This window comes from Peromyscus californicus, unplaced genomic scaffold (genome assembly GCF_007827085.1).
Source record: "Peromyscus californicus insignis strain IS unplaced genomic scaffold, ASM782708v3 Scaffold_18__1_contigs__length_77618521, whole genome shotgun sequence".
Taxonomy (NCBI): domain Eukaryota; kingdom Metazoa; phylum Chordata; class Mammalia; order Rodentia; family Cricetidae; genus Peromyscus; species Peromyscus californicus.
Genome location: NW_026294480.1, coordinates 27,594,939 through 27,621,835, shown reverse-complemented (window position 1 = coordinate 27,621,835; position 26,897 = coordinate 27,594,939). Strand labels below are relative to the sequence as shown.

General features: G+C 43.2%; 1 protein-coding gene across 5 annotated transcripts in view; it reads right to left on the bottom strand.

Annotated features, from left to right (window-relative positions):
• Rai14 (retinoic acid induced 14) overlaps positions 1 to 26,897 on the bottom strand; it is a 143,241-nt gene that overhangs the window by 97,184 nt on the left and 19,160 nt on the right. For all 5 annotated transcript variants that reach the window (XM_052743124.1, XM_052743127.1, XM_052743128.1 and 2 more), the window contains exon 2: positions 21,813 to 21,894. In XM_052743124.1, the coding sequence (XP_052599084.1) occupies positions 21,813 to 21,848 (36 nt within the window). In that variant the 5' untranslated portion in view covers positions 21,849 to 21,894. The remainder of the gene's footprint in view (positions 1 to 21,812; positions 21,895 to 26,897) is intronic.

Here is a 26,897-nt window from a genome sequence, read left to right as displayed (position 1 = left end):
ACAGAGACAGATCCAGAGGAAAAATGACTATGTGAAGATGGGAGACTGGAGTGAAATATCTCCAAGTCCAAGAATGCCAGGGCCAGTGGGCAAACAGCAGCTAGAAGAAGCAAGGAAGGATCCAAGCAGTATAGGCCAGAACTCTCCCCAACAGCCTTAAACACTCAAATAAGACTGACTCAACTTTTAAGTTATTACTACATTTTTAGTTAACATACAGAATGATGGTTTTGTTGTATTTTCCTCCATGTGTAACATTAAACTTTGCTTGTGTTGACACCTCCTCTTCCATCCCATGTTTGTTCAGCTGCAGGAGAGGAAGGTCTGGGTAGCAAAGAAAACTTTCATTTTTAAAGCTTCCTAGGCCAGAATGTAAGAACTACCTGAGATTATGTAGTTAACTTTTCCTCAAACATCAATAGAATAGGTAAGAAAGAAAAGAGAGGGGGAGACAGGAGGGAGAGAGGGAAGGGGGAGGGAAGGAGAGAAGGAGGGAGGGAGGGAAGAAAGAACCCCAATTTCAGAAAAATGAGGAAAACTCATCCTATGTGAAATTCAGCAATAGGCTAAAAGATTACTCTAGAAACGGAATTTCAGGATGAATTGGTATTCTACCTTTTTCTTTGACTGGCAATTTGCAACTAAATAATCCCAGACAGTTCTCAGGTGCCCAACTGTATCTGAGCACATGGGTCTTTGGGGACCAGCAAGACAGCCCAGAAGTTAAAGGCACTTGCCACACAAGCCTGGCATCCTGAGTTTAAAATCTAGAAGCTAGGAATGGGAGAAAAACGGACTCCACAAAGTCGTCATCTCATCTGTATGTGCACATGTGTGTATGCGCATACATGCATGCACATATGAGCACATACATTATATACATACATATATATATATATATATATATATATATATATATATATATATATATATGCTTTTCTGAGGTGAAATTTTAAATTTTTAAAAAAACCTTTTCTATTCATCTCCAGTAGTCTGAAAAAAATAAATTTAATAATAGTACCTGACACTCTAGCTGTTATAACTGAGCAAATATCCAAGTATTTACATTCAAAGAGATCCATAGCCTCTGAGATCTGATTTACATAAATTAAAGAGAAAAAAATGTTTTCTCCTCTTTCCCCTTGTTTTACTTTGGAGAAAATGGTAGGCTAATAAGGGACAACTGTTTAATGGCTGAGATGTTTATACTGTCAGAAGTCTGCAGGTTTCTTTTTAGATTTACTTCTATTACTTTTAATTATGTGTAGGTATGTGCGTCTGCATGTGGGGGTGTGCACATAAGTGCAGATACCTGAGGAGGTCAGAGGCAAAGGGCGACCTAGAACTGGTGTTACAAACGGTTATGAACAGCCTGATGTAGGTGCTGGGAATGGAATGACTCCGGAAGAGCAGTAAGTGCCCTTAACTACGGGTCCATCTCGCCATCCCCTGCAGATTTCTTAAAAACATTGAATCTCTTCATACCTAGTAATTCCATCACTTCAAATGTGGCTCCAAAGAGTACATTAAGTTAAATCTTCAATCATAAATAGATAAAATTCAAAAGGTACCTAGCTTTTATATTACCTAATTGCTTATAGGGCAATTTTTCTTTACTTTAGAAACGATGCAAGCTTATAACACATATAAAGACATAAAGGAAGTCCCCATCCTACCCTATTCTCTGTCTTTCCTGTCAATCTTTCTTTTGACATTTTTCAAAGTTTATTTTTTCTTAGAGAGTGGCAAGGCATTAGTATACCTGCCAGCAGATGCAAGACCCTGGGTTCTGAGTTTAATCTCCAGCACTGAAAATAAAATTAAAAATTAAAAAAAACAGGAAATGAGAAAGGAGAGATAGAAGGAAAGAAGGAAGGAAGGAGGGAGGGAAGGAAGGGAGGGAGGGAGGAAGGAAGGAAGGGAGGGGAGAGGGGGAGGGATGGAAGAAAAAAGGGAGGGAAGAAGGAATGAAGGAATGAAGGAAGGGCGGGAGGGAGGGAGGAAGAGAGTATTCTAGAGAAGGTCAGAGCTTCAGGGTTTCCTGTCTGTTTTGTGCTTAAGGCACCGTGGGAAAGAAGACATGCATATTTCAAAGGCAAGTTATAATAATCATTCTTACCACAGGGCCAGAGGCTTTCTTTCCCTGTTCTTAACTAGTAACAATTCCTAGAACAGTCATGGACTAAAAGACGACACATTCTGACTAGGTGCTGGAGTGACTTGAACATGCTTCATTTAAGATGTGTGTTTTCTTTTTCCAGATGCCTCTGGGACTCTGCATAGCTCTAGTAAAGATAAATATACTACTTCCGTACCTTCTTCACGAAGCAATTACCAGTGAGTGCAAAGGTGGATGAGAGCTCAGGGAGTTGAAAAGAGAATTGAACAGGAAATACATGGTCCTAAAAGCTTAATCAGACTTCTGAGAGCACTTATTTTACTCATGTGGAAAGCCAGGGAGGCAACCCAACTAGCAGGAGTCAGGAATAAGTAACTGCCAGGGCTTGGGTCAATAAATACAGCCGATGTTCTGTCAATGGTATGTGCCAAGTTCTGATGCAATCCAGAAGTCAACATTCCATGCTGAGCCAGCCTCTCTGCCCTCATGGCTTATATATTTATCATATCTTAACAGTCTATAATTGAATATTTGATGTGAGAGACAGAGGTTTTGATGGTCTTGACTGAGTTGTTAGTGGCTCTTGTTAAGTTAAAAAAATCTCTTGCTACGTGAAAAAAAGACATTTCTTGGAAAATGCAATCCACAATGCCAAACTCAAGGTTGACTTATCAGATGGGTCAAGTACATGACTTCTGAATCCACTGATCATTACTCAGGAAGCTGGCACTTCAAGCAGACAGAAATGCTGCTGCAGTAACTGGAGACCACAACAAAGAGTAAACAAGACCAGTCAGGTTATTTTTTAAAATACTGTTCAATACCATAACCTATCACATCATAGACCCAGCATCAATGGAATGGAGTCCCAAAATGAAAATTTTCTTTCAGAAATCTAGAACTCCATGGTGGAAGCATCTTTAGGATGTCAATGTAGGGCTGGGTTTGGTGGCTTGTGCACTTAGGCAAGAGAGTCAGGTGGATCCCAAGTTCCAGGTCAACTTGAGTTGTGTGGGTGAGACCATGTCCCGAGAAGAAAAAAAAAATTGAGGGCTGGAGATGTAATTGAATGATAAAGCAGTTACCTAATGTTTCAAGGCCCTGGTCCCATCCCCAGCACAGGGAACAGGGGCTTCCAATCCCTAGTGTTCAAAAAGAAAAGAAGTCAGAGTGTCTACTCAAACCTACTGTTCGACCTGGAACATTTATATTTTGAATAAAGGCCTTTCAAGTAGGAGAGGGAAGCACGTAAATGAAAATATTTAACTGCTATTCTACTCATGTTTACCTTGTAAGAAATCTTCATTGTGCTCAGTTAACTTTCAATAATGGAGACACATTCACATTCCATAGGTCAGAGAAAGCCAAGGCTGTTAAAGTGGATGATTTAACACTTCAAGGAAAACTGGATTACGGGAAAGTCAAGTCTCTTTTTAAAAAGCATATTAGGAGGCATTACAAAAATAAGGAAGTGGTTATAAATCTGATTCCAAGAACGGCAACTCCCTTGTATGGACAGAGGAAAACACCAGGGCAGGATAATTACATTCCCATGCTGAGAGCATAAAACAGCAACACGTATACACACCACAAGCATACACAAGCCACAAAGGCCAAAATCGCATAGAAAAATGTGTTTGGGTGAGGTGTTCCGTTGAAATCAGTGGTGTCAAACCACAGCAAATAAATGGTAGACAGCATCCTCAAATACACGGTTGTTTGCACACACCAGAAGAAGGCAAGGAAGTGCTCACACGTGAAAGGCAGGAAAGTGGCCGTGGATCCCTCAATGGCCAATGCAAGTGGGCCATGAAGTGTGGAGATTCACATCTCTAGTGTAGACATCCATGAGCAGCTTCATTTCATTTTCAGGGTTGACGTCTGCTATTTTGACCTGTTTATGGCTCTTCAGACTCTAACATACCAACTGCCCAAGGGAAATGCACTGTAAGTCACAGTTTATACTTCTTGACAGCCCACTTCAACAAAGAAAGTAGTGAAATTAAACTTGAGTAACATGTTATCTGACCTAATGTAGCCAAAGTATCACTTCAGCAAAAAAAAAAAAAAAAAAAAAAAAAAACAAAGAGTAGTTTTCATAACTACTAGATTATGAAACTACATTTTTCATACTAAAATTTCACTCTAGCTCAATTTCTATGTTACACGCTCATTGGAAATACCTGACATGTATTCACATTCCATGAGCCTTACACTGAAAACAGATGCACCTACCCACGCGGCGTAATACCCAAGGCTAATATTGAGTATCTTTTTAAAATTTAAACCCATAAAACAAAACTGAAAAGAAAATAGTTGAGGTCCTCAGAAGTAGCCCTAGCCACATTTTACATGCTTGACAGGAGAGGTCACTGTCAGGCAAGCACACCACTGTCGCTCCATCACGAGGCTAATTCTTTATGCTGTCTCCTCATGGAATATGAACGTCTGCATTGTAACTGAAACTGCCCCATGGTAAGGATAGCAAGCCCTTCCTTCTCCAAGCATGTTTTGGAACTAAGCTTATAGAATATGGAGATAAAGGAACTATTGTTTAAAGAAAAACAAAAGTGGGGGCCGGAGAGATGGCTCAGCACTAAGAGCACGTACTACTCTTGCAGAGGACACGGGTTCAATTCTCAGCACACACACTGGGTGGCTCACAACAGTTTGCTCGAGCTGCAGGGGATCTGAGGCCTCCAGTCACAGGCACTGCATTCATACGTACAAACCCACAGATGAAACACGCATACACATAATTTAAAATTCTTTAAGTGTAAAAACAATGTATTTAGGGCTGAGGATATAAGTCCGTAATAGAGCAATTCCTTAGCATGAACAGAGCCCTAAGTTCAGTCTTCGGGCTCTACCCCCAAACAAACCAAAACAAAATTTCTAGACCTTTGAATTTAAAAGTATTTGGAAATGGGAAAAAGAAAGAATAATATCTTTTGCATTTCTGTCTTTGATAATCCTTAGTTTCCCTAAGAGGTGGGTCCTGCGAGCGTTCTATATGCATCCCTATGTTCAAGTGCACTTGCCTGTTTGGGAGGAGGCAGGCAGAGGTCAACCTTAATCGCTCTCCACCTTTTTAACTTTCTAATTAGCATATGAAGTATTATTATAGGATTGCAGTTCTCCTTCCCTGGTGTCCCCAAGGCCAGCCTCCATCTCCACTTGTAACCTTCCCCTAATCTCTTCCTTTTTCATATCCCACATGGCCTTTGTCCACCCTTGTCCTTCCCCATCATCTAGCTTTTACCCTTCGCTGGCCTCCTTTTTAATTCTTAAAGTTTTACTCACATTTATGCACAAGTGTGGGCAGATACACACACACACACACACACACACACACACTGTAGGGTGGGATCCACATACCATACAGAACATGTTGACCTTGTCTTTCTGAATTTGGTTTACTTCATTTAACATTACACTTTCCAGATCCACCTACTTTCCTACAAAATCCCCAGTTTACTTTACCAGAAATTTCAATGTGTACATGTATAACATTTTCATTATTCACTCATCTGTTGATGGACATCTAGGCTGGTTCCATTTTCCTAACATTGTGACTAGAGCAACAATATGCACAGATGTGCAAGTATCTCCCTGGTACAACAGGGAGTCCTCTGAGGTACTCCCAGGAGTGGTAGAGCTGGGTGACATGATTTGAAGTCACTTGAGAAGCCTCCATACGGATGTCTACACTGCACTAGTTTGCACCTCTACCAATAACAAATAAGAATTCTTCTTTCCCCACATCCCCGCCAGCATTTGTTGTCAGATGTCTTGGCAACTGCCATTTTGACTGGGTGAAGTGATATCTCAAAGTAGTTTTAATTCATATCGCCCTAGGGATGGTCCACCTCTCTTCCTAAGACAAGAACTCTCACTGCACCTGGAGCTCAACAATTCAGCTAGACTGGCTGGTAAGTTCTCCAGCTCGGCTCCTCTCGACCCCTTCCAGTGTCACAGTTACAGATGTGAGTTACCACATCCAGCTTTTATGTGGATGATGGGAATCCAGACTCAGGTTCTCATGCTTGCACACAAAGCATGTTACCCACTGAGCCAACTACCCAGCCTACCACAGGCACTTTCTTTCTCAAGACCCGTTTTCCTATAAAGAACCAGAGGATCCGAGATCGTGAGGGTACAGAGCTTGAGCTTAAGTGACCAACTGAACTAACTCTTGGGTTATACTTCTGAGTCTGTCCGCAAAACAATGGCCAACAATTCAAACAGGAAGTTATTTATCTTGGAAAAAGAGTTCCAAGAAAGATCACCAGTGGGTGTGTTCATCACCACACTTGACCATATGTCCCTCTTCTCCCCAAAAGACTCATAATCACTCCAGTCTGGGTGACTGATCAGTCTCAGCAGATGTAGGATCTCTGGTGGGTGGGCCTTAGTAAGCAGTCATTTGAAAAGCTTTCTTGGTAAGTACAGAAATATAAAGATTAGCAACTACTGAGCCAGGTAAAAATCCCAAACTTCAGCTGCTTCTAAACCACCTAGGGGTTGGCACAGAAAGACAGAGCACTAAATAGGATTCCTCCCAAATTTACCAAGAATTTGCATTGCCAACAAGCTCCCCAGGTGTGCTGATGGTCCAAGCATCATCCTTGGAGACAGACGCACCTGACTAAGACAAGAAAATACCCACCATGACATTAGTGCAACTTACTAGAGCTTGCCTCTGGGCCCTCAGAAAGTAACTGCTTCAGTGTGGAGAAATGAAAGCTGACTCTCCTGGGCTGATTTCCCATGAAACTATCAAGTCTTAAGCCTCAGGCCTTATAGCCAAGGCCTATAACGTTTTTTTTTTTGTTGTTTTGTTTTTGTTTTTGTTTTTTTTTGGTGGGGGGAGGCTTTAAACATACATATGTTAAAGTAACCAGAGTCTTCACAAATCTTAGATCTGCCCTTGAAGGCCTCTCAAGTATATGTATGTTTTCTAGAAAGAAAAAGATATTATTTTTCCAACCATCACAAACACATTTAGAACCTGCTTTTATTCTCAATAACACATGGAATAGCTTTGTAGATTTCTGCAACATTTTAAATGACTAATGGGCAGAGCCAAAATACACTTGGCCTATTTTTTACTTCAAATACTCTAGTACCTTCTATTTTTTTATGTATTTAAAAGTATCACCATGGTGACTCTCCAGTAGAAATAGTTGTGACCATCCTTATTTCCACAGATTTCTCCACCAACAAAAAGTAGCGTGTACCACACATATTTAATTCATGCACGTTGTCATTACATAATATGCAACCTTGTCATTGAGATTTTCTCCACTTAATTTGTACTTTCCTGACGGCTGCATTTTGTAAGTTTGCTTTGAATGACTAGAACAGTATTCTCAGGGCTGTAACAATCTGCCTACTCCTCCCATATCTGGGTCACTCTTAATCCTTCAGCACAATAAATATACAAGAACAAATTCTCCCTTTTTTCCAGGATTTGGTTAATGGGGCTTTCATTAAAGGGTCAAGAATCAGGAGCGTGGCCAAGTCAACAGGGCTATTTGGAAACACAATCTGTGGAAGATGGAAGCCTCAAGGAGGCAGAGTTTTCAGGAAACACACATGGCCCAGTAACCGGAGCCTGCATCTGTCTTCGGGGCTTTCTTGACCACCCTGGAGACTTTCTTCCCCCACTAGGAGCAAATGGTCCAGAATCTTCTGACACACTATGGCTAACTCACAAGTAGAAGAGTGAATAATACTATTACAACATTCTTAAAATGGGATTGAAGGGGCTGGACGGACGGTTGGCTCAGTGGTTAAGAGCACTTGTTGCTCTGGCAGAAAACCCAGGTTTGATTCCCAGTACCCACATGGTAGCTCACAACCCTCTGAAACTCTAGTACCAGGGATCCAAAGTCCTCTTCTGACCTTCTCAGGTTACCAGGCATGCACATGGCGCACAGATGTACATGCATACAAAACATTTGTACACATAAAATAATAAAGTTTTCTTCAATTTTTAAATGAGGTTGAAGACAATTAGACAACTGTCCAATCTAAATCTGAACCTGAGCACTGTTAAATGTGTTTCTAGCAATGAAGCAGGGTTCTGAATTAATGACAGGTAGGTTCTTATATGACCAATAAGACAGAAATGCCAGACAATATGCCAGGTTTCCAAATTTAGTTGATTCTCTGCCTCCAGAAAACTGGCTACTTAATTAGTACACGTGAGGTCTAAGTTGATAACCAATGTATTGTGATTCTTCAATCACTTGAACGAATAATAATACAATAAGAGGTAAAACCGTCAGCCTTTCGTATTCTTGAGTTCTACATCCACAGACTCAACTGAACACATTTAGAAAAAGTATCTATACCAAAAATATACAGATGGGTTTAGGTGTGTACTCTTGTTTTATTTTCTAAATAATTCAGAACAACTGCTTGCATAGCATTTGCACCGTATTGGGTATTTTAAGAAACCCAGGGACAATGTAACACATGAAAGTGGATTCAACAGGTTACATGAGAATACTACGTGGGTTTTCTTTTTAACAAGACACTTGAGCACCCACAGAACATGGTGTTCGTGACCTGTCAGTAATTCGTTCTGTACTTTGGTCATTAATTCATCCACTACAGTGACTGCTGCTAGGAGTTTGGCTGGGATGATAATCCCACAAACCCAAGACTGCTGCCTACCACTTCCCCACTTTGACCCACCTGTCTGCCATCCTGAACAGCCTGGTTAGCTTTCTAAATATACTTAAAGCAGGAATCCACAGTAACAGACCTCCTGTGACTCCCATGAGGGTGGGTCTTACTAAATACCACATCCAGGACTCCAAATACAATCCAGCTCCAAGCATACAGCTATTCCCCCAAGATCCCCAAACTAGGAACCACCATCCAAGAGAAACTATGCCCCGCACCTTCGGAGGGGGAAATCATACCCCTTGTTATTTTACAGACAGCTACCCCACACTCCTAAAGTCTCAGGTCCGACTATACTCCTCTTTTGCTCCACCTCTCCCCAAACAGGTCTAACCACTTTGATTTCCATATTCTCCGCCCACTCTTATCTTTGGCAACCAAACTTTATAGACTGATAATCCTGGACTGGCCCGGCAGGCCTCACTGAAGCATGTTTTGGTCAAAGTTTACCCTGGATTATCAACTTTCAGTTGCCACTGGCAATAGGAATGAGGAATTTGAAATTCAATTCCAGGCCTTGCCTCAGTTGGCTGGAATCTCGGTACTCGGTACCTCCTGACAACGTCCATGGGTGTGCACAGCCACAGCTCTGCTTACTCGGGGCACCCTGGAGCCAAGACCCCAGGGACAAGTCCTAACTGCCACTTGACTTTGGTGAGTGGGATAAATGTTAGGAGTTGAATTCACTTGTTGAAGTCCTCTCCCTGAGGAATAGGGTCAGCACAGAAGGAATTCAGTATCAACAAGGTGAGCCTTAATCAGCAAAGTGTACTTCCTATGAAAGAAGAAATGTGGGCACAGACATGTGCACAAAGTGCACATTTGGGAATGAAGGTAAGTAACAGAGCTGGGAGGGACCAACTGCCAGAAACCGGAGGCAAGTATAGATTCTCCCCCGCAGCCCTCAGAAGGAATGTCAGCTCAGTCCCCTACACAGAGATAATGGGATACGGTAAATCTCCCCCAGGTTTAAGCCACTCTGAAGAGTTGGTGGCACCAGCTCCATCAAAGCAACACCAATTCTCTATGTCTCCTCGGCTGGAAAATGCACAAGAACAGCTCTTCTGGAATACAGAGGAATCAACAAATTGTAAGCGAAACTGCTTGATTTCCCCTTGGCAGGAAGGCGCACCGTACTGTGAAATTATTCCTTATTAAGGTAGAAGAGTGTCACCTTCAGCTGCTGTTTCCCAATGGGTGCCCCGCCAAACTGCCTAGTGACAGGCAGGGCCAAAAGAATCCCACAGCAGATTTCTCAGGTGATGAGGGGCACTTAGCCTGGGCTGGCAGGGTGTGGTCACATGAAGAGACCTTCCTTTGCAGTATCAACCGGAATCTGGCTCCCTCCCTGCTCTTCACTCCACACCCACTCAAATCCCATCCTTTCCAGCAGCAGCCACCACCCTAGCCTTGGCCCTAGGCCTGGCCCCTTTCTCTGGTTACAGCTTCTCAAAACCCCCAATCATTCTACTGCCAGAATATAATCATGTCAAAACCTCATTCTTCAACTCACCCCACCCAGGGCTTTCAACGCTGCTCAGAGCCGCCCATCTCTCTTTCCTATTAGCTGCCCACACAAGCCTCGCTCTTTAGTTAGATCTCTTCACTCTATTTCTACTTTTGACATCCGGACCTCATCATTACTGGATTCCTCTATTAATCGCAACCTGCCCAATCGAGTTGGTACAGCCACGGGTTCAGCTCTCCCACGACGCTTTCCCTAAACTCCTATATTGCTGGGTGTGCACACTCTAGAGTTCATTTTGAATGGCAAAAGGTCAGTCATCTGACCTCAGCTAGACAGTAAATACCTTCAGTTCATTCATCCCTTACTGATGAATCGTGTTAGGCACCAGGATTTATGATTTACTTTTAATTTACTATGTGCCAGGTTTCATCTTAATCTTCATGTTGCTTGAGAAAGTTAAAGATCAGAGCAATTATGTAAATTACTGATATCACAGATACCAAAGGGTGAAAGCGACATGGATAGAAAACAAGGGAGCAAGATGAATAACCAGACCCCAAAAAGCAAAAATTAAGGGCTGTAGAAAAGATGTCAGGGGCTGGAGATATGTCTCAATAGCAAAGATCTTACCTAGCTTGCAGGACGTAGACCTAGATTTAATATACACACACAGTCTCTCAGTCTCTCAGACTCTCTCTCTCTCTCTCTCTCTCTCTCTCTCTCTCTCTCTCTCTCTCACACACACACACACACACACACACACACACACGCACACGCACACGCACACGCACACACACACGCACACACACTAAGATTGAGCCTTTCAGCTGCTCAACAATTTTTGTAACTTGAATTAGTTGAGTATGTCTGTGAAGACTGTGGATGACTCAATGCCAATGTTATAATAAGAACTAGAATTTAAAATGATGCCAAAGCTAACCAAATCAATTAATCTAACGTAAAACCAAATTTAACAAACTTAACTACTACAGTAAAATTTAAGTGGGATAAATATAATGTCTTGATTTTTGAATTCAACTATCTGATTGCATAAATATATGAAAAGAAACAGCAAGAATCACCTGGGAGGAAAGAATTACTAATAAATCCAGTATGAATGAAGAAGGCAATGTGGCTACCAAAACGGCTAATTAAATCTCAGAGTATGCCAAAGGCAGAAGTCTAGGAAGCAAAGATTATCCTTACTGTTATTTTGGAACAAACCTAGAGCTCTGCTCAGAATGCTGGGTCACAACTTGAGACTAAAGCTGTAACCTAGGTTCAGATGGAACTCGTTGACCTAATTAAGAACACTCAGATTTCACAATTTCATAAATTACACATTGTGGTGGTCTGAATAAGAATGGCCCCCATAGGCTCATATATTGGAATGCTTAGGGAGTGGCATTAGGAGGTGTGGCCTTGTTGGAAGAAGGGCGTCACTGGGGGTGGGCTTTGAAGTTTCAGAAGCTCAAGCCAGGCCCAGGGTCATTCTCTCTTTCTGGATATAGAATTGCTACCTCTCCACCACCATGTCTATCTGTGAGCCACCATGCTTCCCACCATAATAATAATGGACTAAACCTCTGAACCTGTAAGCCAGCCCCAATTAAAAGTTTTCCTCTTTAAGAGTTGATGTGGTCATGGTGTCTCTTCACAACAATAGAACATTGACTAAGACACACATTGACAGAATGCATGGACTCATGATAATGTAAAGTTTATAATATGTAATTGGAAGACAACATAACTCCCCATCTTTTCAATGGAGGTGTGAGATCAGATTATGGTTATTTCTAATCTGTGTAAGAAACCTCAAAATTATAGCTGTAAATGACACTTAAGCAAACCCTTATCTTTTCAGATCAATTAAAGGACTACATTACTAGCTTTGAAGGAAAAACTTGACTGATTACCCAACGTCTCTAGCTGATAGCATCCACGAGGCGTCTCCATTCTTAGCTTGGGAAAGGCATTTATTTACCTTCACGCGAAACAGCCAGCTACAATAGGTTTTCACCAACACAACACTATTAGCAAGTAACAACCAAAAGCTATTTGGTTTGCAACTGAGTTGCAAAAGTACTCAACACTTCAAGAAGTCACTAAATATTGAGAACACTCTGGAACACCTTTAATATTCAAGTTCCGATGAGTGTGGAAACTGCCTATGGAGATGTTAATTGTCTCTAATATCCATTCTCCTTTGCCTCTTGAGGTTCAGCTAGTCTTGTGGATGACAGAGAATATAATAATCACCTGCCTCCCCTAGAGTTTTACAAGAAGACAATGAATTGTGCCACCTAGGGTACATTTTTTTTAAAAACAGGAAAATGTTATACTTCGCTTTCTTGAAAACTTAAATGTTGACTGTGCAAGAGAGTCAGCAAGCCCAGAACAGTACCATCCAACATAATTACAACGGAAGTCTTACAACAGAAGACTTACACCATTTAAAAAAGTTTCTGGGGCCAGGGAGACGGCTTGGTGGAAAAAGCACTAGCTGTGCAAAGCCTGAAGACCCAAGTTCCATCCCAGAAACTAACATAAAAAGCCAAGGGCAGTGGTATGTAGCTGTTATCCCAGCACTCCTATGGCAAAACTGAAGGTGGAGACAGGAGAATGGCCTAAATGCTAGCCAGCTAGCCTAGAGTACACAGCCCAGTGGTACAAACAATCGAGAGCCGGCAACAAGGTGGCAGGCAGAACTGGCTGTCACTCCTCCATATACATACCATGGCACGGGTGTAACTGTGTGTGCTCTCACCTCTCAATGTCTCCCCTAAGTATGCGCGCGCGTGAGCGCGCGCGCGCGCACAACACACACACACACACACACACACACACACACACACACACACACACAAAATAAAATAAACTTGTGAAAGCCGCATTAAAATACCTAGACAGAAGCAGGTGAAATGAACTTCACTGGTTTATAAAACCCCACCGTCTAGACCATCAGCACTCTGCTGAGCAATTATTTTAAAATGCCACAAGATGTCTTAAAAAAATATTTAATATATGAGGGTGGGGCAAGGTTCAGTGTCTTTGAAATCTGCTACTATGTTTTATGCTTTTGGTTCATCTCAACTTAAATCAGCACCATTTCAAATGCGCAAGAGCCACATGTGGCCGTGGCTACTGCCAGGCGCAGGGCACAGCCCTAGAGGGAACAGCAGGGCAGCACAGCTGGGGCCCAGTGCAAGCTATGCAGGGAACTGTGCTAGACACCTTTTTGATGCTTGGAACTTTCACTTCAGGGGAAAACAGAGCCACTGCAGTTTGGCATTTTAACACATTATCCCATCATTAGTTGATACATCCAGTGGGTTCCAGAATCTTGCCCCTCCCTGGTTATAAAAGAATGATTTCAAAGAATGGATAGCTTCATGAGTTGGCATTTAACTCGAGTCAAAAAAAAAAAAAACCTCCAAAAACAAAGGCTGAGTATAAATGTTGTGTCCCCCCCCCAAAAAAAAAAAAAAAATGAGCATTGGGAAACACATTTCAAAGTAAACGTATCCAAGGAGAGTGATGCGGCTACTCGGCCTTTTTCTTGCTTTCGGTCTCTACACCTCCCAGCAGAGCAGCCCACTGGGAACGCCGGGGAAGAGCTGGAGACACGGGCTCAATGGGCTCAATGGGCTCCAAGGAAAATGAAAAAGCAAAATAACACTTTCGGGCAGCGTTTCCCAAAACAGGGAAAGCATTCTCAGCAATGGTGGGAACTCACATATCCTATGAGTCAGACCCAAGGCCCTTCCTCCTTTCAACGGTGGTAGGAACACAAGCAGAAACAAAGCCCGGGCCAACGTTCTTAACGACATCATTGGACATTTGGCTAATGCTACCCCATGGCCATATAAATGAATCTATCCAACTTTATACAGCAAACATCTTTGTGCAGAGAATCAGAACCTCCACAGTACGATTCAGAAGTAATTCCTGTTCCATCACCAAAGAGAAATCGCACAATGAATCTGTCAAGCAAGAAAACACGGAGGTCAACGATGGCCCTCTTGAAAATGATCGTGTAATTAATGCCTAACAGAGAGATAAGAGACAATGGTGCAGATGACTCATTTGCTCTGAAGACGATCAGATTTTCCCAAGTTTGAGGGGGTCAGGGTCTGCACTTCACTTTGGTCTCCAGCTGGAAAGTATCAGGTTGAAGGAAGAATCAGTTGGGGGTAATGGTTGAAGCTGGGGCTCACTTAGCCAGCCCCGGAGCCTCACACAGAGACACATCTCTGACTCCAGGGAAAGCGGAAGCAATGTCTGGCCTCCCTTTCAAAGCTGATCTGAGATGTAGGTGGCTCTAGGCAAGCAAACCACCCAGGATTTTCCCAGTTCTTTCCCTACCACAGGGGAAGGAAGGACACTGACGGTGGTGAGCTTGACTGCTGTGGACAAGCTTGGATTCTAGAAAACCATTGTACAAAATCACTATACATTTTTTTTTTCTTTTGAGTAAGGGGGTATGGCTGGGATTTGAACCCCGGGCGTGCATGTGTTAGAAAAGTGTGTTACCCCAGCCCACGGTTGAGGCTTATTTCAGCTTAGGGCAACAGGTAAGATTTTATTTCGTATACTTTGAAGATTTGAAATTTACAAATGCTGATGCCGTGTGTAAGTAGTACAAACTACCCTGTAAGTAAAAGCCCAATATGAAACTCACATCACACAAGTGACTTTCAGCCTTCCTTAGTTCCTCTGGAAAATGCTATCATTGGATGGCCTTTACCTGAGAGTCTGAACAGAAAATGACAAGCAGTATGCAAAGGGACTTGGCACAGTCCCTGGTACCTGGGGGTGAGCATGCAATGTATGAGAATGCTCCTCACTGTTATCGTTGGTACATGAACAATTAGTAAGTGTTCACGCTATGGCTGGGGAGAAGCCCTGGTGGGAAAAGTGCTTGCTGCGTAACTATGAGGAACTGAGTCTGGGTCTGTAGCATTGTACAGAAGCAAGGCACAGCGGTGCATGTGTATAACCCCAGCACCGGAGAATGTGGGGAGCACAAGAGGATCCTGGGAGATTGCTGGTCAATCAGCCTCATCAAACTGGCAAGCTCTGGGTTCAGTGAGGAACCCTGTCTCAAACAAACAAATGAATAAATAACTAAAGTATGAACACGCAATGTCATTGACCTCTGGCCTCCACGTGTGTACTAACAGGCACCTGTACACACGTGCACAGACAGACAAACAATACACACATGGGGGCAGGGGGAGAGAAAGAAAGAGAACTGATAAAAATTTAAAAATGTGGGGGCTGGAGTGATGGCTAGGTGGTTAAGAGCGCTTCCTGATGTTCTGGAGGACCCAAGTTCAATTCCCAGCACCTACACTGGGTGGTTTATAACTACCTGTAACTTCAGCCCTAGGGGATTTAACTCCCTCTTCTGGCCTCTGACACCACATACATGTCACACACACACACACACACACACACACACACACACACACACACACACACACACACACATCTTTAAAAGGAGAGAGAGAGAAATGTTTACTCTGATTTCTATGCATTGGGTTAGAATACTCACTTCAATACTGTCATGCTCTGACCTCCTTCTGAGACACTGAAAGTGTCTCATCACCAAGATGAAGGGTAAGGTCTCTAACTGTGTGTACTCAGTGGAAAGAGGTGGGAAGTGCCTGGCAGTACTGTCCAACGCCTTTAATCCCAGCACTCAGGAAGCACTCGGGAAACAGAGCCAGGTGGATCTCTAAGTTTGAGGCCAGCCAGGGCTACACCCAGAAACCCTGTCTCAGAAAAAAAAAAAAAAAAAACAACAAAAACCAGAGAACCTTAAAAACTATTCTAAAATAGAAATGTATTACAGGTTGAATTGTGTCATGTTCAGAATATTTATGTCAAAGTCCTAAAGCCTCCACACCAGAATGTTATCTTACTCAGATTAAGAAGTAGAGTTTCTACATTTAAAAAAAGAAAAAAAAGCCTATATTAATCTAGTTTAAAATGAGGTCAACAGAACGGGCTCTACTCCAATGTAACTGGTGTCCTTATCACAACCAGGAATGTGGACACATACACACACACAGCGAGAATGTCAAAGATGAGGTCTAGAATTGGGACAATACGCCCACATGCCAAAGGTTCCTGGTAAATACCAAGAGTCCCGGAGAGGCACACAACAGGCTCTCCCACACAGCCTTCTCCACACCAGCCCTACCACAGTTCCAGCCTCCAGACCCAAGAGACGATAAATTCCTGTTGTTCAGGCCACCCAGCTTGTAGCACCTTGTTATGGCACCTGGCCAATTAACACAAGGTGAGATCAAGCAGCAAGAAGACTCTCTGCTTCACAAGGTCTGACAGGACCTGGAAAGTATGCAGCCCGACAACAACCTACTGACATTCTCTCCAAGTCTTTAGGGGAGTCTCCTGTCTCCACCCAATGGGGCCAGTCATCTCTCATACATTTTTAAGTCATGTCTCTGCAAAAAGAGGGTAGCTTGAGACTGGCCAAGGCTAGTATGTCTACAGAGAGACCACGATTTTAAATAGTCCGTGTGTGTGTGTGTGTGTGTGTGTGTGTGTGTGTGTGTGTGTGTTTCGCGCAAGTGCACACGGTGACTCAGGCATTCTTACTATAAATGACTAAAAACTCTTTGAAAAAAAAATACCCTGGCAGCAATGTTGGTTTTCGACCTTCATGAGAACTATAATCTCAACAGGCAACAAATTCAGATCCTGACTGAGCAGGATGTGTCTGGTTCCTCAAGATTCAGGGGGTGTGGGTATTTCCTTGGCTTAAGACTGCAGCTGACAGGAGTTGCTACATCCAGGTATACCATCAATTTAGTCTTTTCTGAATGCAGTCATTTTAAAGTGGCTGCTCTGATTTTCTCCACGCTACGTCTGCCATTTCCTTATTATAATGGAACGCATAACTGAGAATAAATCTTTCATCAAAGCAAACACACACCCACAAAATAAACTCTGGCTCCCTCAATCACACTGGAATGGCACTTCTCAAGGTTTGTGACAAAGATCTTTCAGTCCCATTTCCCATCCATCCCTCAAACTTCTACCCATTTCACTCTGGTACTAAAAATTGTCGTTTGCAAGGAAATTCCCAAAGCCAGAGTGTTTTACTTGCAAAGGGAAACCCCAGCCTTTCTGGCCTCATTGCTCATGATGACAGCTGTTTTTTCCACATGGAACTACATGCTAGTTGCTGCAAATATTTAAAGAGGTAAAGGGGCCACATGAAACTAGACGATAAAAGATGTAGACGTATATAGCCAGGAAGGATATAAATAATGACGGTTTGGACTCGGCTTATCTCATAGGCATGAACGTCAGCCTCTGCATCTGGAAAACTGAATGCGTACTTCAGGGTGTTCATGCTAAAATTCTCATAGCCACACCCCAAACCGAGGCACTCTCCTGAGTTCATCAGGTCTTACTAAATACACTGCCAAGGACAAATTTTGAGATTCAACGTACTGAGTGAGTCTTTGCTCCCCGACTCCTCCAACTTCATCCTTCCCACACATATCAATCCCCTGGGTTGAAGCTCCACCTTCACAAAGCTCCCCAAATCCTCCCACTGTCAGAACTCAGAGCATCTATCACCAGGCTTCTCAGTCTATGAGTCCCCACATCTGGCTTTGGTTTGGGGGCAGAGTTAGGCTCACCTTAAAGGTCCATTCAGTATCCATGTTCTATTTGTGTTTTGTCTAGAGTATTTGAGGCACATGTTTACCTCTCCCCTACTACTTAGGTTTATCAGCTTCTTGGGGTGGGGTGGGGGGAGTGGGGAGACAGATTCACTGCACAGCCAAGGCTAGCCTTGAACTCCCAATCTTCCTGCCTTCACTTCCCGTGTGTTGGTCAGGTCTGCATCACCACATCCTTACTTTCAGACAACTTCCCCCCACTCACACTTTGCATTCCTTCTGTGTCCTCTTTCTCTCTGGTGTCTAGCTCAACTGTAAGGATGCCCCAAATCAAGTTATTAATGTAAACTAAAAAATGGCATGGTGGTAGTCTGAATGTATCTGGTCCCCATAATCTCATAGAGAGTGGCACTATTAGGAGGTGTGGCTTTGTTGGAGTGAGTATGGCCTTGTGGGAGGGAGTGTGTCACTGTGGGGGCGGGCTTTGAGGATTCCTGTGCTCAGGATACCGCCCCGTGTCTCAGTCACTCAGTGGACTTTCTGTTGCCTGCAAGATGTAGGACTCTCCGCTGCTCCTCCAGCACCACTTCTGCCTGCACGCTGCCATGCTCCCCGCCATGAGGACGATGGACTGAACTTCTGCAACTGTAAGCAAGCCACCTCAATGAAATGTTTTCTTTATAAGAGTTGCCGCAGTCATGGTGTCTCCTCACAGCAATAGGTTTCCTCACAGAAACCCTCACTAAGACAAGCATCCCCTATAGAAAGCAGCTCTTTAGCTCCTGTAGATTAACTGTGGGGTCCCAAGTATACTTAGGGATCTAACCACAGCCCACAGCATCACACCGAATCCCCCATGATATACATATAAGCCTGCCTCAGTCAGGAAGTCAAGCTGCGGAGTCTTCCAGAAAGCACACCCCTACTGAATCTCCACACCCCTACTGAATCTCCACCTCCACGATGGTCCTGGCGTAGCAGAGTGACCCGAAGGCCACCCGCGGGGAACTCCTTGCTGCCACTGTCGTCTTTCAGTGGCCACAAAGTGACCTGGCTGCAGCCCTCCCAGCCTGGCTGAAATGTGATCACGCCAGCGGGTCACCTGTCTTCCCTTTATGCCGTCATGAACCTGATCTGCCATCCTCGGCTGCCTACCCTCAGAAACACAAAGAACCCTTTCTTCCCTTTCTTTCTTGCACAAAGACACACAGAAACGTGGGCTGTCCGATGGCTCGGGACACTCGAGAGACACCACGCGCTTCAGTCAAGATTACAGTTTGGCTCACTTAAGGGAACACCATCACTTGTAAACCCGTTTTTCTTGGGACTATGTAACCGGTAATGCATACAGACATCTCAAAATGAAAGGCATGCCCTTAAAAAACAAGCCTCCCAGGTCTACTCACTCCTCGCTCTGGTTCCTCCCTCCGAGGCTCTCTAGCCTGTAAATTATAAGATCTTTCATTTTTATCATCTGTAAGTTCCTTAGTAAGATGAAGAAGTAATGACCAACTATTTGTCTTCTAAGCATCAATCCCTGAGATGTGTGCCTGACCCCCAACAGCACATTTAACTTTGGATGAAGACCTACAATCAGAAGAAGTAAGACAGCTGTCCAAGGTCATGAACCTCAATCCAAGTCCAAAGCTGCTCCCTGGATCACTACCATTTCATAAACCCAAATCTCCATCACAAGCTCCTACATTCAGGAAACCTGGACTTCCAACACCGGGCTGCAAAAACTAGTTCCACAACTTAGAGCTACAGGAATCGATAGAAAGTGTTGCATCTCTCTAGGCTTCAGTTCCTTAATCTGAAAAACTGCTTAATTATAAAAACCTACCACATGAGGTTAGTGGCAAGAATTCCCATCAAGTGCCTAGTGCAGTATGGAGTACCTGGGATAAAAGTCTGTTAACATCAGGACCGCCATATGGCTGGTTAACAGACTGGGGTTTGTCTGGAAAGGGCTTTCTTTTTCTGTCTTTATTCCCTCCATGTGCCTATCTAGTGATGGCGCTTGAGGAAACAATTTGGGATAAGTCTGGAAGCCCTGTAGATTGGGCTGGCTCTAGTCATGAAATTTCTTTTGCTCTGCTCCTGCTGGGCTGCTCCTCGGACATTCCTTCTTAGCATTCACTGCCAAAATCGAGACCTTTTTGCTGCCAAATCTCCGAAGACTTTTACTAGTGCTATTATTGTGATCTTTTTTTTTTTTTTTAATTCATGGAAATGTTTCCATTTTTATTTAAAACTGAGATTCCAGCAACACCCTCTCTATGGCCACCAGTTTAAAATTGTTCAACCAGTGCTATAGGAGCCTCCTGGCCCAGGTCAGAGATCACACCCCCTACACGATGAGATCCTGCCTGCTACAATAATCTCAATGTGGACTGATGGAAGCAGTCCACATTCTCCTGGAACAACTTCTCCCCCCTTGGCAGCCCTGGAAACTGAACACAGGGCCTTATGAATGCTGGGCAAATGCTCTACCACTGAGCCACATTTCCACCCCAAATTCCCTAATTTGGTAATTTATAGACTGGTGTCTCTGGAACTTGGCAAGACTGTGTGTCACTCGCCTTTCCTCTTTAACAAAGGGGGCATGCAGGCTTAGAACCACTGGCCAGTGGGTGAGCAGGGTAGAGTTTTCTTGGGGGAGGGGCACCTGAGGAAGTGTCATCATTGGAGCTCTTTGGGGCAAATGGTGGAGCTACCTGATCTTGCCCAAGCCACTTCACATTCTCTGAGTGGTAGTTAATTTACCGTAAGAGTGAAGTGACCTTTTCCCTAAGATTTCTTGTTGTTGTTTTTAATGAGACAGTACTTTGTAGTCCTCCGCAAAGCATCTTGTCTGGCCTCTTATCAGAGCAGTAAGTACACAGCAACATGTCACAATGCAGTCTGAGAGACAAGTAGGTATGTACGAATGCAGCACAGTAGCCATAAAGATGGGGCCCCATTTACTGCACACATGGAATGGTGCCAAACTGCCCAAATGAAATTCATGGCAAAGCACAAAGGCTCACCTTTCATTATGGAGTCTTAAACAGTAACTAATAGAGCAAGTGTATTTTGAAAGTGACTTATATGGGCTTCCAGCTAATGCTCTTCCATAAATTTCTTTCAAGCAAGTTTTGCTTGAAGCCTTAGGAATGCAGCTTGTTACAGGTTAGGGGGTAAGAATGTGTGAAAATATCACTATGCCAAACCTTGCCATTTTCTCTGATGGGAGAATTCTGACACTATACCCAGTTCTTCCAATCCTGAGTCTTCTATGATGGACATCAAGTGAGAGAGAACCCTAGGAATTGGGGGGGGGGGGGATGAAGCAACAGTGAACAATAAATACTGAGTTCAAGTTTCTTAAAGACCAAGAGGAACAATGTTGATAATGTAATTCCTGAATCACCCCTTTTCTGGCCAAGTGTGGCAAGTGAACACTTACAACGCAGGAGGGCTGCCATGAGTTCAAGACCAGCCATTTATACAAAGTAAGATTCTTTCTCAAAAAAAAAAAAAAGGAAAAGAAAACCTAAAATTAATTAATAATAAATGTAAATTAAAATTATTAAAATGACATTCTAAGTCAGAATCTTGGCAGTTTTTACTGATTCCTCAATTTGACCGTTCCTTTCTCTACATGACACAGACCTGAAGAATTTATCACGGGTTGTTCTGAAAGCTCTACACACAAATAGCAAACCTAAAGCGCGCTCATTCACAGACGTCACGTTGAGCTGGCGCCTGGTGCTTCAGGAATCTGTAGTTCATTAACCCAGAGCCTTATCAGGGCAGGAGCAGGGCTGTTTCTGAAGGCCTGTGGAGCATGGTGGAGCAGCCAGAGCATGAGTCACCGTGTACTTACATCACTCTTTCTAAACTTCGCTTTCAGGCTCTTCATGTTTAGTCCATTCAGCCTTCCAAAGTCCTAGGAGATTTGTCAACACCTAAGCAGAGGGAAAAAAAAAAATAATGAATGAATGTAGATTGCCAAATAAACACTCCAGATTTTCTCCCCTGGTTGGATTACAACACTGGGCATGAGGAGGAGGCAAGGTTGGGCTGATCACTGTCAGTGAGCAGCTGGGAAGCAGTGAAGAACATAAGCTCTCCCACTCACGATACGCACCCTCGCTCCGATGGCCCTTCTGACAGGTATAAATTAGAAGAAAAAAAACCCTTTAGTCTTCCTCATTTATTTTACCTGACACAGAAGAATTACATATACTCACCACAGAAAATGTGATATTTAGAAATATGTATACGTTGTAGAATAGCAAATGAGCCAATTAATCGGCACATTACTTCACACATTTCCCACTGCATTATAATGAGAATCGTTAAGCCCTAGCGATTTCAAGTACACACACTAGAATTTACAGGAGTCACCAGGCTATACAACAGAGCTCTGGAGTCCATTCCTCTTTTGATCAGCATTTACTCAATCCCCTGTCTTCTCATCATCAACCCCTGGCAATGACCACTCTCGTCAGTGATTTAGACTTTTGGATTCCATACATAAGTTACGAAGCAATTAAAAGCAGAATGTGTAAGGCACGCCTTAACTATCTGTGCTGCTGTGGTTGGGGTGTGGCTTGCCCGGGGAACTGCAGGGTTGGAAGCTTGGTGATATGGGAGGTGATGGAATCATTGAGAGCTGAGGCCTGGTGGGAGGTCTTTAGGTCTTTGGGAGAGTGCTCTCTGAAGAGAGTACTGGTCTCTTGGGGTGAAGAGTAAAATGACTCTTAAGTCTCTGCCTTTCCAGCAATATGACCCTTGGCTTTTACAGGACCTCCCAACACTGTCCTCTGCTACAAGGTCTTCTCTGATGAAAACACAGCTTTGAACCTCCACAACTGTAAACTAATAATCCTTCCTTCTTGATAGTGCTACCCAGGCATGGGTATTTTATTATAGTAATAAAAACCAAACTAATACATGACTACTTGAAGTAGTCTCTTTATAGATCCTCCATTTTGCAACTATACAATTTACCTCCTTTTGAAGGCAGGAATAATAGACGACGACAGACAAAACAGATCCTATTCCACATGCTGTTCATTCCTTACTTACTTTTCCAGGGTTTGCCTCTCTCCCCTGCTTCTCTTAAACACACAGCGTAGTTGGTAGAAAATGCCAGGAACAACAAAATCTCCCTCATAAATACCCCATTCCTCAGGGGACCCACTCCAAACAATGTTAAGACTCTCCCGGTCCTTTTTCCTTTTTGAGATCCAGCAACTCTTAGTTGGTGCTGGAAGTCTTCAGCAATTACCACACTTAAGAGACAACATCTCTGTCCCCTAGAAACTGGATGTAAGGGTTTCGGAGTAAAACAAAAAATCGTGTGTCACACACAAGTCTTCAGCAATTACCACACTTAGGAAACAACATCTCTGTCCCCTAGAAACTGGATGTAAGGGTTTCGGAGTAAAACAAAAAATCGTGTATCACACACACACACACACACATACACACATACACTGAGAGATGTTGAGATGCTTGTCTGCCATCATGAAGCATGCTTTCTTCACTGCCCTATATAATTTCACAATCAAAACCCAAAATCCAAAGCCTGTGTTAAAATAGAGTGCAGAATTTATCATTTTCATTAACTTAGTCTTAAAAAACAAAAAAGCAAAGTGCACCTAGGTCAGAAAGACAAAATAATCCATGTGAAAGTTCCCACCACAGTTAAGTACTCAATACATGGCAAAACTCTACTTCACTGAAGTAGTCATGGGTAAGCTTCTAACTAGCAGCACTGTAGCTAAGAGTTACGGAATAGTGGGAAAATGTTTATCACTCCTGGCTATTATTTTTAAAGTCTTTCAAACCCACCTTGTGTTACGCCACAGTCTTATCTGAAATAAACATGATGTGTGAGGTAGACACAGGAAGTGAATGACTCTACTCATCCCTCTCCCGATGGTCTTATGGCTGCCTCCACAAGTCACCCTACACGCTACCCTCTGATGTGTTCGCTTCCATCATTGTTGATGCCATCAAGCAGAGCCCTTGGATGAAGGGCATGGAAACAAGGTCGTCATAAAGCATTTAGATGGCATTTATTTTGGGGTCTCATGCCATTGAGTGAGGCCTTTCAATGTCCTTTCAATCTTCCCAGCCTCTGCAGAAGGGACGGAAGGTATGTTGCCTTGGAAAGTGCATCGATCGTAATTACACACTGTTAATTGCTGAGGACTTAACCACAGAGTACCTAGGAGAGGCATACAGCAAACAAGGAACACACTTGTCAAAGTGGACCTCACTGATAAACCAAAACTGAGCTGTTTTTGTCCATGTGAAAACAAACCACTTTTTTGATGAAATGAGTGCAAAATAAAAATAATTATAATCAAGTACTACCAAACTGTCACAGGCCTAGGGCTTCTGGACCAACTATTTCTAAACAATGGAAACCACCCTTCAAATTCAATTCCTCCCACTGTCTCAAAGTAACCAAGGAAGGAGATGAAATCAATGCAATGGAAAGGGAGAAAGGAGAAGCCACAGCTGGGAAAACCCACAAATTGTGTGGCCCACCAAGGCAGAACCACCCAGCATTCCTTCATTCACAGAACAAAAGGTCTCAGGCAACAGTGGGTAAGATTTTTTCATTTGAGGTCATAGGGGTTATAAGGATGCTGGGTTTGTGTATGTGTGTTTACCTTTGGCTTTCCTTCCCCCCCCCCCCCCTTAAAGCTGGGCAGTGAGAAGTATGTGGGCTGTTATTTGGAGAGAATTAAATAAATAAAGTAACAAATTCCAGAAGTTCTCAAGGGAAGGTATGAACTACTAAGTGAACCTTTTCCTGGAGCCCAGGATTTGACTGTGTGATAGCTGGGTGGTCCGTGGGCATGACTCCACGATGAGAGACCAGGGCTAAGGGGCAAGTGCTGGAAACAGATTAGTAACCCTAGAAACAAGGCCTCTGACTGGGCGTAATTGGAGGCATTAATACTGGCATTTGTAAAAGGAGCTAACACCCAAAGCCATGGCGAGCGGGAGGTCACCTGGCCCACAGCTGATACCAAGGTTACTCTGCCCCAGCATCTTCTTTTCTAGATGATGTGAGAGTAAATCACAGACTTGCCTTCCTTCTGTCAACTGGAATTTTACTTCCAACGCACAGGATGAACCACAGTTTGTCTTCTGTGAAGTGACAACCCATTGCAGCCAGGAGACACTAATGGCAGTCCTTGGAAAAACCACTTAAGTTGGCTATTTCAGACTAGCTATGCATATCTTTTTTTTTTTTTTTAATTTTGTGTTGTTTTTGTTATTGTTTTTTGAGACAGGATTTCTCTGTGTGTAACCATCTTGGCTGTCCTAGAACTCGCTTTGTAGACCAGGTGCTGGCCTCGAACTCCCAGAGATCTGCCTGCCTGTCTCCTGAGTGCTGGGATTAAAGGTGTGAGCCACCACTGCCCGGCTTAGTGTTGCACATCTTACTAGATGTGTCTTACAGGAGTCAAAGGGCTGCACAGCAGCCTAGTCACAGAAAGATGACACACTGAACATGTGCAGGAAGATGACAGGCCTATAGAAAAACAACCTGAACTCATTTTCTCATTGCGAGCCGATAAGAACACGTGCCCACTGTGCTGAAATTGCTACCTGCTCAATTCAAACTGTGGCACTGAAACCTATCACTATCATAGTTACTAATCATCACATGATGGGTATCATGTTAAATAGGAGGGATGGGACGGCACAGAATACATCCTTGTCCGCACATATGAAAGACCAGGTGCAACACAGGAGTGTATCAACTCATTTTCCCTTTAAAAATAGTACTGTAGCTCTCAATCAGACCCTTATCTAGTAAACTTAGAGCCTCAATCAAAATACTTGGAGATTAGTCTAGACAGCTTGACCATAAACAAAAAGTTTGACTTGCTCATTTAAAATATGTAGAGTGGGTCAAGGTTTCCTTTGGGGTGATAAAATGCTTTTAATATTTATTGTCATGATGGAGTATAACCTGTGAACACATTAAAAATGATTTGACTATGCATCAGGGAATGACTGACTGTTACAGGGTATCTCAACAAAGCTGTTATTAAAAACAAAAACAAGCTGGGCAGTGGTGGCGCACGCCTTTAATCCCAGCACTTGGGAGGCAGAGGCAGGCAGATCTCTGTGAGTTCAAGGCCAGCCTGGTCTACAAAGCGAGTTCCTGGAAAGGCGCAAAGCTACACAGAGAAACCCTATCTCGAGAAAAAAAAAAAACAAAAAACAAAAAACAAAAAAACACTAAATCAAAAAACTTGATTTCCTCTCTAAGATTTGAAGTGAAGAAAATTCTGAGTTAGAAACCCTTACAGTGATTTCAACGGAATTTCAAAAGTAAAAAAATGTCAACAAGCAATGTCCTGAACTGGTAAAAGGTGACTATACCCAAGAGATTTACCTAGCTATTTCTCTATTATACCTCATCCCTGATTCAAAGTAGGTTTAAGCTCACCCTACTCTCAATGTGGCCCAGGAACCATTCTCTCCCCGCCCCCCAGATCCTCTGGACTCCGGGATACCCTACCTACACTTTACACTCTCAGTGGAAAGAATCTAGACACTGGACAAATGGTTAAGATGACTACTTCTGAGTAGCTCCTATGTCTGAATTTTCGCACCACAGGGCAAGGGAGCCGGGAGCAGATGTGGGAGGAGGTCTCCTATACCCCAATTCTACGTGAGCAATTAATTGGTCATGCACGGCCAATAGGAATACTAATTCATAAAAGCAGACACTGGCTATATAAACACATACTTAGTGTTTGAATCACAAGAATACATTAGCACCTGACAGATCACACCACGTGATCCAACTCTTCTGATTTACCACAGAATTAGGAGAGCAAGGTCCTCTAGCTAATCCTTGCCTCCTGGAATGTGGGAGTTACTGCATGGAATCCTGAGTAACAGCACAACACTAATGTGTACCTAG